A 13,126-nucleotide genomic window follows, 5' to 3' on the forward strand; every position below is an offset into this window, starting at 1 on the left:
CTAATTGCAAAACTATACAGATAAGGACGGGGGAGGGTAGCAAAAAAGCTGTCCTAGCTTTAACCAGTTAGCGATGCGAATAGCAGGCTGAACATTGCTGTGTTCCGGATTGTGCCAGCGATTACTGCTGAATCTGGATATTCTGTGCTGGCCTCTATCAGGATAACAAAAAACCACTTGGCTAAATTCTAGAATCAAGCTTCCTTCTAGAGAATGACAAGGGGACAAAATTTTCCCTGTCCCCGCGGGAACTCATTTTCCTGTCCTGTTTCTGCGAGTTATTTTCCTGTCTCTGCCCCATTCCTGCAAACCCCATCCTCATCTGCACAAACCTCAAACACTTTAAAATAATAAGTGTTTGAGGCTTGTGCGGTTAAGGCAGAGCTTACAGGAATGAGGCCGGAACAAGGACAGTGACAAAACTCATGGGGACGGGATGGGGAAAAATTTGTCCCCATGTCATTCTCTACAAGTTCCTTCAAGAATGTGCTTCAGTGGACATTATTTTTGGTTTAGAAAGCTTTTAAAAATCTTTCCTGTTTCAGGACAATTAATTTATTTAGGACTAGTTATAAAAGTATAGGGTTTTTTTTCAATGGCTTTTGTAATTCCTGGACAAGATAGATAGGTAAAGGCAGACTAGAAGAACTTGTATGACATTACTAATACTAAATTGCTACCAGACATACGCAGTGCTGTATAGAGTCACAAAGGAGATAGTCCCTGCTAGAATGAGCTTACAATCCAAACAATCAAGACATGACATGATTAATATCTGATTCAGCTGCAGTGGCCAGTGTTTTAAAAAAAAAAATAAAAGATTTGAGGCTTATAAGATACAAATGAAGATAATGGTATGGATGAATAGAAACAAGGATAGATGTCCTGCCAGCAGAAGGTACTGGAGCCTAACAGAAACTGGTCGGGAAGGGAGTTAGCAGTGAATAAAATCCTCAAAATACTTCATTTGCAACCTTCAAAATGTCACTGGCATTTGCAGCTTTAAAGAGGAAAGAGGAAGGACTCCATAACATGAGTCACGCAAAGATGTTTAGAAGTGGATGCTGCTTTGCCAAACTCTGAGGAAGTGTTTGGTGTGAAGTGAACTCAAGACAGTGATCAACTTCCCTGATCTCCCCAACCCAATCTGTAGCTTCTTAATGTCCTTGTAAGTCACAGAGGTATTTAGAAGTGGATGCTGCTTTGCCAAACTCAGGATATGTGGGTGTTGGTTTTGGGAGGGAGTTGTGGTGGCTGGTGAGTGGTACCTGGTCATGGAGCATCATTACAATGGCTGGGTAGGGGGAGGGGTCATATGAAAACAGGTAAAATTCCAAGGTAGCTGCAAATGCCATGAAGGTGGACGGTGCCATAGGCCAACAAAGGTCAGTTCTGCCTGATCTAGAAGCCCAAAGCAGCAGCAGGAGGAGTGTGCCAAGTAGAGAATGACACGGTGAGAAAATTCATCACCGTTCCCGTCCCCGCGGATAACCGCGGGAAATAATCCCATGCCATTTTCTAGTGTCTATTTCAATCTCAATCCTTCTACATCAGAATTCTTCAAAGCAAAGCTTGCGGGTCAGTGATTGTGGCCATTCATACTTTGATTCTTCCCTCTCTCCTTAAAGCATGACATGAAGATGGTTTCCCGCGGTTATCCGCGGGGACGGGAACGGTGATAAATTTTCTCACCGTGTCATTCTCTAGTGCCAAGCTCCCCAAAACACATATGGCATTCTGTCACCAAGTACAATGTGAAGGGGTCTGTGCCTTTCTTTGGGTATAAAGACATGACACTTTGTTGATTAATAGACCCACGGCAGCTTTTATTACTGAGAGCATCTGGTGTATACAGCTTTATTCCAGCAGAGAAGTCAGAGTACATGTATGCATATAGGACAAAACCATACGCCAGAACATTGCTGGCGTCTGACACAGATAGTCTTTTCTGAGGCTTAAAGACCTTTTCCTGAGCACAATAGCAAACAGAAAAAAAAATCCCTGGAACCTACAGTACATCTGACATTTTTTTCCCCTCCCAGCCTTCTGCTCCTGCATGTGTGCCAGTGTACAGAGGCCTCAGGGCATTGGGACCACATTACTTCCCGTAGCGTTTTTCTTATTTTCCTTCTGAGTACAGCCCTAGAACTTCCTTCGCTATATTTAAAATCAGGCTGTAGCCGAATTCCGGCCAAGTGATCCTCTAAAAGACACCAGCTGAAATCGCCTCTGGCTGTCCCATATAATAAACAGGACACCTGCTTTCCAGTTCTTAGGTGGGGCGTTTATATTTTCTTGACTTACAGGGCCGTAATATATATGAAAGTGCTATTCTGGATGTGTGTACTTGAGAGTACTGGCGAGTAGCTTGATCAGGCAATAAAATACGAGGGCTGGAAGAGGGAAAAAACCTTCCAGTGACTCTGGCGGTGCAAAGAGGAGGCAGTTTTCTTATGAATCGGTGAGTGAGGAATAAGGGTTTAAAATCAAGGGGTTTATAAAAAAAAGGCACATCCAGATACATAAAACACTTAAAAAAACAAACCCAATTGCAAAAAAAAACAACAAACCCAAAAGAGAATTGTGGTAGGCTTTCAGCTAAACTGAGAGACGATTGTCCTGTTGAGGGAGTCAGCGTGGGTGGTCGTGGCATGGGTGTCTTTGGTACAGCTGCAACTTTACCATTCTCTAGCTAGGGAGAAGCGGCAGATGCAGGAACTCTCACACAACTGCAAGGGAACCTTCAGCCTTTGCTATGAGGAAGAACAGATGAGGAAGCAAGCAGGATCTAGGAACAGCATCCTCACTGTTCAAGCTGCACGATTGTTCACAGGTGTGCAGTTTTTTTTAAGAGGCACAGGGCACCCTAAACACACACACACCCTCTGACAGCCACACCCAGACACTGCACATCTCTTACACACAACCATTACAAGCTTGCGTGTACACACACACCCTCTGACAGCCACACCCAGACACTGCACATCTCTTACACACAACCATTACAAGCTTGCATGAACACACACACTTACACACACCCTCTGACAGCCACACCCAGACACTGCATATCTCTTACACACAACCATTACAAGCTTGTGTGCACGTACACACACACCTCTTACACAAACACCCTGACAGTCACACCCAGACACTGCACATCTCTTACACACAACCATTACAAGCTTGCGTGTACACACACACTTACACACACCCTCTGACAGCCACACCCAGACACTGCACATCTCTTACACACAACCATTACAAGCTTGCGTGTATACACACACTTATACACCCACCCTCTGACAGCCACACCCAGACACTGCACATCTCTTACACACAACCATTACAAGCTTGCGTGTACACACACACTTACACACACACCCTCTGACAGCCGCACCCAGACACTGCACATCTCTTACACACAACCATTACAAGCTTGCGTGTACACATACACTTACACACACCCTCTGACAGCCACACCCAGACACTGCACATCTTTTACACACAACCATTACAAGCGTGCGTGCACGTACACACACACCTCTTATACAAACACCCTGACAGTCACACCCAGACACTGCACATCTTTCACACAACTATTACAAGTGTGCGTGTGCACACACATAACTCTTTCACAAACACCCTCTGACAGCCACACCCAGATACTACCCATCTCTTACAAACAACCATTACAAGTGTGCAAGCACACACACACACCTCCTTCACCCTTGCCCCTATCAACCCCACAGGGTTCTGCAGTGGCCAGAAAAAAGGGTTCTTTGGTCAATAAAATGCAGCAAGGGGAGGGTTGAACAGTCTGAGTCCTGCTGCAGGGTAAAAACAGTTCTGAGGGCCCCTCTTGCATCTGGCTGTCTGAGCAATCAAATTTGCTCTCTAGCTTTTCCATTAAGGCGTAGCATGATCAGGCATTTGGGTAGCACACAACCTGAAAAAGCGCTAATGCGACAGGGTGGATCCTGGAAAGTTGGGGGGAAAGGGAGCCCCTGAGATCATCTCAGTTATCAGAGCCCCTTTTTGCACCCCCAGCACAGCACAGCAGAGAGGGGAGGAGCCAGAGCAATTAGTCACCACCCTTGCTATCTTTCAGCTCAAACCTGCAAAGACAAAAAAAGAAAGCAATGATTAGTTAGAACATAAGAATAGCCAAGCTGGGTCAAACCAATGGTCCATCTAGCCCAGTATCCAATCCAGTGGCCAATCCAGGTCACAAGTACCAGGCAGAAACCCAAGAGTAGCAAGACTCCATGCTACGACCGCAGGGACAAGCAGTGGTTTCCCCCATGTCTATCTCAACAGCAGACAACCTGACACCACCCTTCACACTTTTCTTCATGGAACTTGTCCAAACCTTTTTTAAACGCAGATATGCTAACTGCTGTAACATAGTTTGGTCTGGTATCCTCAAATCCTGCACCAGACACAGCTTGTGCCTGTCACCTGTGGCTTAATGTTATATCCAGAATTTCACCATACAGTTTCTTCTAGAAATCTATGATGAATCCAGGGGATGATAATAATTTGAGATTCCCGATTAAGACCTAGGTTTCCCCTTTTGCTGTGATAAGGTGACAAAAGATATAGAAAAGGCACTAGGAAAAGCTAGAAGGGTGCTTGGATGCTTCAGAAAAAATGATCTTAAAAAGATACAAAAAAGAAGGCAAAAGATGTCAGTAAGGACTCTATGAGTGTGTCTATCAGCTAATCACTACTAACAGACCAAACCACACAAATACCAAATGTCAATTGAGGAGTAGGGACGCTCTCAGTGTGAGGTTATTAGCGACGGGAGAACAAACTCCAGCGCTTCCACTACAAAGACGGAGGTGAATCACCCCGCCTGCACACCATCATCGGGCGTCCCTAGTGTGCAAAATCAACTGTGCAGAATTAATAACAATAAATAAGTCACAAACAGTGAACTAGTGAGAGAGTGAATCACACTGAAAACACAGAAAAATGATCAGCAGAAATGGAAGATTAGGTTCTTACCTTGGACTCTTCTTTCTCTTAGAAGACATAGGGGGGCATAATCAAAACTTTAAAACATCCAGAAACCTGCCTGTTCCTGAAGTATTTAGGTAGCTGATTTGTACAATCTTATTCCACAATAACTGATCTCTAGAGCTGTTAGTCACTAATTTTTAACTTTGTTAGTTCTATTCAATTTGTAGCATTTTTAATCATTGTAAACCGCATAGAACTTCATGGTCCTGCGGTATATAAACTGTTATTATTATTATTAAGTCAGCACTTGGATGTCCTAATAGCAGGGATGTCCAAGTGTCGATAATCAAAACCAACTTTCTGGCTATGCAGCAGCACTTCTAAGCTGCTGTGTGTCCAGAGTAGAGAATGACATGGTGGTTGTTACCTGCCAAAACGGTGACAAAAAAAAATGGTCACCGCAAGTACAGGGACAAGGCCATTCACCGCCCCGTGGAGCTGTGAATGGTTTTGTCTCTGCAGTTAAAGGAGTGAGCACGTGCAGTGAACCGCCAGCCATGCATCACCCTCCCTCCATTCCCCTTACCTTCTCTTCATGGCGATTTCTATAAGGCTATGCATTGTATTGCAGCCGGAGCCTTGAAGTCACGTCGTATGTGGCTGCTGGAAAAGTGTCCTCTGACGCAACTTCCTGTTTTTGGTTGCATCGGAGACTTTTCCAGCAGCCAACGTGACGCGACTTCAAGGCTCTGGCTGCAATACAATGCATAGCCTTAAAGAAATTGCCACAAAAGAAGGGAGGGGAGGGAGGGAGATGCATGGCCAGCCAGCGGGAGGAAGCTGCTGGACCACGCGAAGGGTGCTGGGGGGGATGGAGAGGAGAAGTCGCTGGGAAATGGGGAAGACAGTGTAGGGAGAAGACGCTGGGAAATGGGGAAGAGAGAGTGAGGAGAAGATGCTGGGATATTGGGAAGAGAGATTGGGGAGAAGATGCTGGGAAATGGGGAAGAGAGAGTAGGGAGAAGATGCTGGGAAATGGGGAAGAGAGAGTAGGGAGAAGATGCTGGGGAAGAGAGAGTGGGGAGATGACGCTGGGGAAAAGGCTAGATTAAGAATATTTGAATCGCTATCCCCTTTTGACTCTTCCCTATCAATCTCCCCTGCCTTTTCTCCTTACCTCATCACCTCCCTTCCCCAATCCCATCCACTTTGGTTAACTCCTTCTACTTAAAGAACAATCTTCTCTCTAGGTTTGCGGGAACGGGACGATGACTGAAACCGAACTCACGGGGACGGGACGGTGACGGGGGCGAGCTCACGGGGACAGGGCGGAGATGGGGACAAATTTTTTCCCCATGTCATTCTCTAGTCCAGAGCTCAAAGGGGCGTACTGGGAGATGTGATATGGTTTATTATGCCTGGAATAAATTACTCCAGTTTGTCCATCAATCCCCTTCCCTTCCCGTGTTTAAAAGCAGATTGAAAACCCACCTTTTTCATATAGCCTTCAATCCTTAACCCTACTTCTCTGCCCTCCAACCCAGCTAGCTGATTAACCATTCCCCTTAACTGTATCCTGTTTGTTTGTCTTGGCTGTTTAGAGTGTAAGCTCTTTAGAGCAGGGACTGTTTTCTTCTTCTTTGTGACTCTGTGCAGTGCTGTGTGCTAGTGCTGCCCAATTTCTGATTCGAATCGATTCACCGATTCACTTTGGGTGAATCGATTCGAATCGATGTGTATTTTTAAAGAATCAGCCTCTCCGATTCGGGGGCCCAACCCTCCTCCCCATGCCTGGCTGTCATCATGGTCACGAATCCTGCTGTTGCCGCCGCCGCCACTCAAAATGTTTTTTTTTAAAAACCTCTCACTGGCTTGTGGATTCCCCGGCCTGACTCTGCACAGCCTGAAGTTCTGTGTTTGACTCCGGCCAAAGAAAGTGAAAAAGAAAAAAGACCCTGAAAAACCAGGCAATTTTTCAAACCCTCCCAATAACACTAGCCTGGATTAGCAGCTGCATCGCTCTCTCCTTCCGTAGCTTTAGTGAGTCAATTCCCTTCTGCAGCCTCAGGGCCTCTGCTAGGCCGACTCGCCTCCGATGATGCAACTTCCTTCTTCTTTGGAGGCGGGACGGCCTAGCAGAGGCCCTGAAGCTGCAGAAGGGAATTGACTCACTAAAGCTACAGAAGGAGAGAGTGGTGCAGCTGCTAATCCAGGCTAGTGTTACTGGGAGGGTTTGAAAAATCGCCTGGTTTTTCAGGGTTTTTTTTCTTTTTCACTTTCTTTAGCCGGAGTCAAACACAGAACTTCAGAACTCCAGGGAATCCACAAGCCGGTGAGAGCCGATGAGAGCCTGTTAATCGGGAGGGAGGCATGGTGCCGATGGACCTGGGAGACAAGAGGGAGGGGTACTGATAGGAGGCAAGGAGAGGAGGGAGTGGTGCTGCTAGACCTGCGAGGTGAGTGGGTAAGGTACTGCTTCTAGTCAGAGGGGAGGGAAAGGGAAGGGAGAGGAGCCCTGCTAGTCGGAGAGGAGAGGTGCCGCTTGCCCTGGGGGTGGAAAGGAGAGGTTCTGCAGCTAGTTGGTGGGGGAAACAGAAGTAGAGAGGAGGGGAGGGAGAGGTACTGTTGGAGCTGAGTGGTGGAGGGAGGTGAGAGAGAGAGCTGCTGCTGGATTGGGAACAGAGGAGAGTGCTGCTGAACTTAAAATGGAAGAGGAAAAGCTGCAGCAGGACTGATGGGAGAGCAGTGGAGGAGGAGAGTGGATGGGGAGGGGGAAGAGCAGTGGAGGAGGAGAGTGAGAGGGGAAGGGGGAAGAGAAATGCTGCTGCTGCACCCAATTGGGGAGAGAGAGGGAAGGAGGGAGAAGGAAGACCAGGAAGGGAGAGGAGAGGAAAGAGAAATGCCAAGACCATGGGAGGGAGGGAGGGAAAGGAAAGGCGATACTAGACCATGGAGGGATAGATGTCAAGGCATGGGGGGAAGGAGACAGATGCTAGACCAGGGGAAAGGAATAGAAATGGAAGGGGAGGACACAGATGGAAGATGGATGGTTAGCATGGAGAAAGAAGAAAGAAGCGAGTTATCAGAAGATAACCAGAGCCTGGGACCAACATTATTTGAATAATGACCAGACAGCAAAAGGTAGAAAAAATCATTTTATTTTCTGTTTTGTGATTACAATATGTCAGATTTGAAACGTGTATCCTGCCAGAGCTGGTGTTAGATCGCAAACGTGAGCTAGGATTTAACAGAAAGAGGAAAAGTCTTTTTTGTTTGTTTATTTTGTTTACACCACATTGCCAGTGTGGTTAGGAGAAGGCAAAGGGGGTGAAGAAGCTATAAAATAAACCCACCAGGATGTTTGAAAAAATACACCCATTGGGCAGGAAAATCAAATTGAATCGAATCGAAAATTCGATTCAATATGCTGAATCGAATTAAAAATTTTTTTTCCTGAATCGGGCAACACTACTGCGTGCGTCTGGTAGTGCTATTGAAATAATTCATAGTAGTAGTAGGAATTGGGCGGGCTTAAACCTAGACGTACTGCAGTGATAATCAAAGCTTTCCTAGAGGGAACTTAGACGCCGGCAGTTAGACCTATTTTAGTTGCGTCTGTGCCCCAAAGCTGCCCAAGCTGACCACTGGAGGGATTAAAGCATGATCCCCCCCTTACTCCCTCAGTGGTCACTGACCCTCTCCCACCACGCAGAAATAGGGGGAAATAACAGCACATTGAGGGCTTGCCATCAGCTGATCGCGGCAGAGGAATCACCATCAGCTGAACCGGATTCAGAGATGGGGATTCCCCCTGCCAGGATCAGCTGAGCTGCAGGGCCCTACATCCCTCCTCTGACATCCCTGAACCCTCATGACCGCTCCCCAACATTCCCCCATCACCCCACACCCCCAACATCAAGCAACATCTCCCCACATCACCCAACACCACCTGACTTCTGACAACACCCTCACCACATCACCCATCACCAACCAATATCAGGCAACACAACCCCCACATCACCCGATATCCTGTACTTTCCACTGCAAAATCGGCAGGAGAGAAGCCCCCTCATCTCCTGCCTACAGGGCTGCATGCTGCAAATGATGGGCCTTCCCCCTCCCAATGCATTTTGGGATGCAGTGGGAGGGGCCTAAGGCAATGATAGGCTCCGAATCACCATTTTGAGACAATCAGTGCCTTAGGTCCCTCCCACTGCATCCCAAGATGCATTGGGAGGGGGAAGGCCCGTAATTTGCAGCACATGGCCCTGTAGGCAGGAGGGAGTGGGCTTCTTTCCTGCGGATTTTGCAGCGGAAGGTACAGGATGTCGGGTGACGTGTGGGGAGTGTTGCCTGATGTCGGGTGGTGTCGTGTGATGTGGGGAGTGTTGTCTGATGTCAGGTGGTGTTGTGTGATGTGGGAGGTATTGCCTGATGTCAGGTGGTGTCGGGTGATGGGGGACAGGAATGTTGGGGGATGTGGGGGAGGGATGTTAGGGGGGATCAGGGGAAGGGGTGTAGGGCTCCAGCTGATCCTGGCAGGGGGAATCCCCTTCAGCTTAGTCAGCAGGAATTCCCGAAACCGGCTCAGCTGATGGGGATTTCTTTGCAGTCAAGGTAGTTGGGTACGTCTACAAAACTTGCTTTTGTGCGTTTTTCACATGGACGTTTTTATTTTTGAAAATGGCCAAAAAAGGTAGACGTCATAAGGAACAAAACTTATACCTAGGTCATTTTCAAGAATAAAAGCTAGACGCCTAGCAACTTTGAAAATGGACATTTTTTCTCCTGGGTTTGTGGACGTACTTCCCAAAACGTCCAACCTTAGACTTATATGTCCTATTGAAAATGCCCCTCAGGATTCTGCACTGAAGCTGTTGTCCTATAGTCACAAACTTTGCAGAAGAGTGTCACTCAAATCTCTCTACTACTCCCCTTCATCAGTGGAGAATAGCACCCTCTTCAGTTAGGACTAAAGCAATCAAACTTCACTGAAACAGAAAAAAAGAGAAGGAGGGGCTCAGGGAACTTCCCTAAGACAAAATATATTTCTGTTCTGCTCTGTAAATCATGACAAAAGAACAATGATTAATAATAATTAGCATGAACTTGAATGTAAGGGTGTCTAGGAACCAACCTGTTATGTGCAGCAAGTACTATCCTATAAGACCCCCAAAGGAAAAAAAAAGGATAGCTGTAATATCTTTTTTTTTTAATACTCATCCAATTGACAGGAAAAGAAGACCTGTGACGGACACCAGCAATGTCCGAGGCAGTAACAAGCGAATTAGAAGTCTGCACGGGGTGGGCTGTGTAGAATTCTTTTTTATTTTTAATTCTTTATTCATTTTTAAAACTTTCAATAAGTGTAATAAAGGATAAAATAATTTTACACTTTAAGATCACTTAATATTCTATCAGAGACTAACTCAGATCAAATATCCCTCCCCCCAAATACCCAACAATTATCTTCCATCATAAGAAAACAAAAATTATCTCCCCCTCCCCCCCATCTTGGACTTTTATGTTCAAAGGGAAAAAGTAATATTCATTCTTTACAATATTTTGTTAATGGCTCCCAAACATCCCTAAATTTCTTAAAATGCCCCTGTTAAATGGCTATTGCACGCTCCATTTTAAAGATGTGGCACAGAGAATTCCACCAAAAATTGTAACTCAGCCGATCCCAATTGTTCCAATTTTTTGTAATATGCTGTACGGCAACCCCTGTCATAATAAGTAGTAGTTTATTATTATTAGAAGATATTTGGTTCTTAGCTCTTGGTACTACTTATAAGCAAAAGTCTTATATAAAATATAAGGGGCGAAAGAGTATTTGGACATTTATATATTTAAAGAAGTACTATTTATATGAATATTGCCTTAAAAGAAGTCTATAGAGACAAATAAAACAAAAAAAAAAATAAACAATTAAAAAATAAAAAAGAGACAGTTGGACCGATGATAGCCTGCATATAGGCTATTAGCCAAGACTGGTTTTAACGGCAAATAGCCGCGGGCACTTGAGATCCATAGTCTCTGATAGAAGTTTAGCAGAGATAAACTCAATCTAGCATTACCCTATCTTTAGTGATATTAGTGTGTTACATGAATGTCCAAGAGCCATTGTACCATCACTTGGACCCTGGCCTCCTTTTCTGGCCTTGTGGCTGGGAAATTGAGAAACAGATTTGGAGGGGGGCAAGAAAACTTGACCTTGTGCCCCTCCCAAAAAATGTCCAGGACCCAGCAGTCTGATGAGATCTGTTCCCATTCTCTCCAGAAAGCTGACAGACTCCAACCAATGTGAGAAAGCCTGGCCTTCAACCTGGCGTTGTTGCTGCTTTTTGGTGGCTGAGCCACCGTGCGACTCTGAAAATCTCTGTCTGGACCCTTGGAAGGGTCTCTGGGAAGAGGAACCAGAAGAGAATTGGTGGAATTTCCAAGAGGAATGAAAATTGCCTCTGCCACCCCCGGTGAAACATCGGACTCAGAGGTCTGGTAGAGATTTAGGTCGGCGATCCACCACAGTGGCCATAAGGTTGTCCAAGCCTTTGCCAAAATGCATCTGCCCCTTAAAGGGTAATTTGTTTAAAGTAGCCTTGGACCCATGGTCCTGAGATGCTTTTTACCCTGGACCACCTTCCTTGGGTGTCCCTGAAGGGATTCCAGGGATTCTTGGAAAGAGCCCTGTTGCTGGGGAAAAAAAACTATTCTTCATTGTTGGATTGTACCGGACTCTCCAACCTTGTCCCATTGGCATACCCCTATGCTTCACCAGGCATCAATGGAGCGTCTTTCCTTGACATCATTGGATACGCCTAAGGGACGTTTATATTGTTCCATTTGGGAGCCCTTTTGGCTCACATTGACTCATAAAGCTTGTAGTAATTTGTTGAACCCATGACTTTTCATTTCTCTGGAAGATGGTTAATATTCACATTGTGGAATTTGGGAGGGCGGACGGGTGGGTAGGGCGCACTTGTTATGTTCTACTGTACATTTCTTGTTCTTGTTCTTGAGATGTTTGTTTATTTTGGAAATTTTCAATAAAACATTTAAATATAAAGTAGCCTTGGAAGCTGAATTACCTGCCCACTGCCTAATCTAGAGCATCCAGTGGGCAGAAAAGATGTAAGCTAATATCTTGTTCATGACTCTGATGATGTCATAAAAAGCATCGGCCATGTAATCCACTCCTTCCATAGTCAAGTGGGGACAGACATCCTCCAGCTCTGAAGGCTACGCCATAACCTGGTATGACGGGCCCGTGCCATAAAGGAGGCAGCTGCTGACACTTTGATACTCAAAGCTAGTGCTTCAAACTGTCTTTTAAGGACCACATCCACCTTGCAATCATGTGTGTCCTTCAGCATCACCCCTCCCTCACTAGGAAGGGAGGTGCGCTTAGTCACTTGAGATACTGTGGCATCCACCTTCATCTGTGAAAGCAGCTGCTAGAAGTCTAGAGCCATAGGATAGAGCACAGGTGTCGAAGTCGGTCCTCGAGGGCCGCAATCCAGTCGGGTTTTCAGAATTTCCCCAATGAATATGCATTGAAAGCAGTGCATGCACATAGATCTCATGCATATTCATTGGGGAAATCTTGAAAACCCGACTGGATTGCGGCCCTCGAGGACCGACTTCGACACCCCTGGGATAGAGCCTGGACATAGCTTTTGCCACCTTTAGGAAACCTTCTAGTGACTCCCATTGGTCAGTGACTAATGAAGTGATGTCCAGGTGTGCCAGAAAGAAAGTAGTCTGTGTATATATACCAATCATAATGGAACACTGGAAGGTGGAAGGCTGCTGAGGGTCCAACTTCAACTCAGAGAGTGTCCGAAATGACATGTGAAACAGTTGCAGTCTTGAAAAGGCAAAGCACTGAATAATCATCTCCCTGATCAATAGCAGTCACAGCTGCAGATCCTTGAGATAATAAAGGCATGGAAAGGGACTTCCAGTCATCCCCGTCCTGTTCCAAATGGCCACACACGCTTGGAGCTGACCTGTTTTGAGGCGGTGAAGTCTGCTGGAGATGTAACTCTCACTGTATCGGGAACAGGAAGCTTGCATTCAGCACAGCGCTTCTCAAGTCCATCAAATAGGCTTTCCATAAGTGACTGACAAAGTCTGAAAACCCCTGAACAGGAAGCCC

The 13,126-nt window shown here is 45.9% G+C and overlaps 1 protein-coding gene across 2 annotated transcripts in view; it reads right to left on the reverse strand.

Moving 5' to 3' along the window:
* Positions 1-1,797: 1,797 nt before the first annotated feature.
* Positions 1,798-13,126, reverse strand: part of ESYT1 (extended synaptotagmin 1) — a 141,122-nt gene continuing 129,793 nt past the window's right edge. For both annotated transcript variants that reach the window (XM_033937188.1, XM_033937187.1), the window contains exon 31: positions 1,798-4,115. In XM_033937188.1, the coding sequence (XP_033793079.1) occupies positions 4,082-4,115 (34 nt within the window). In that variant the 3' untranslated portion in view covers positions 1,798-4,081. The remainder of the gene's footprint in view (positions 4,116-13,126) is intronic.

The sequence above is a fragment of the Geotrypetes seraphini genome, chromosome 3 (genome assembly GCF_902459505.1).
Source record: "Geotrypetes seraphini chromosome 3, aGeoSer1.1, whole genome shotgun sequence".
Taxonomy (NCBI): Eukaryota; Metazoa; Chordata; class Amphibia; order Gymnophiona; family Dermophiidae; genus Geotrypetes; species Geotrypetes seraphini.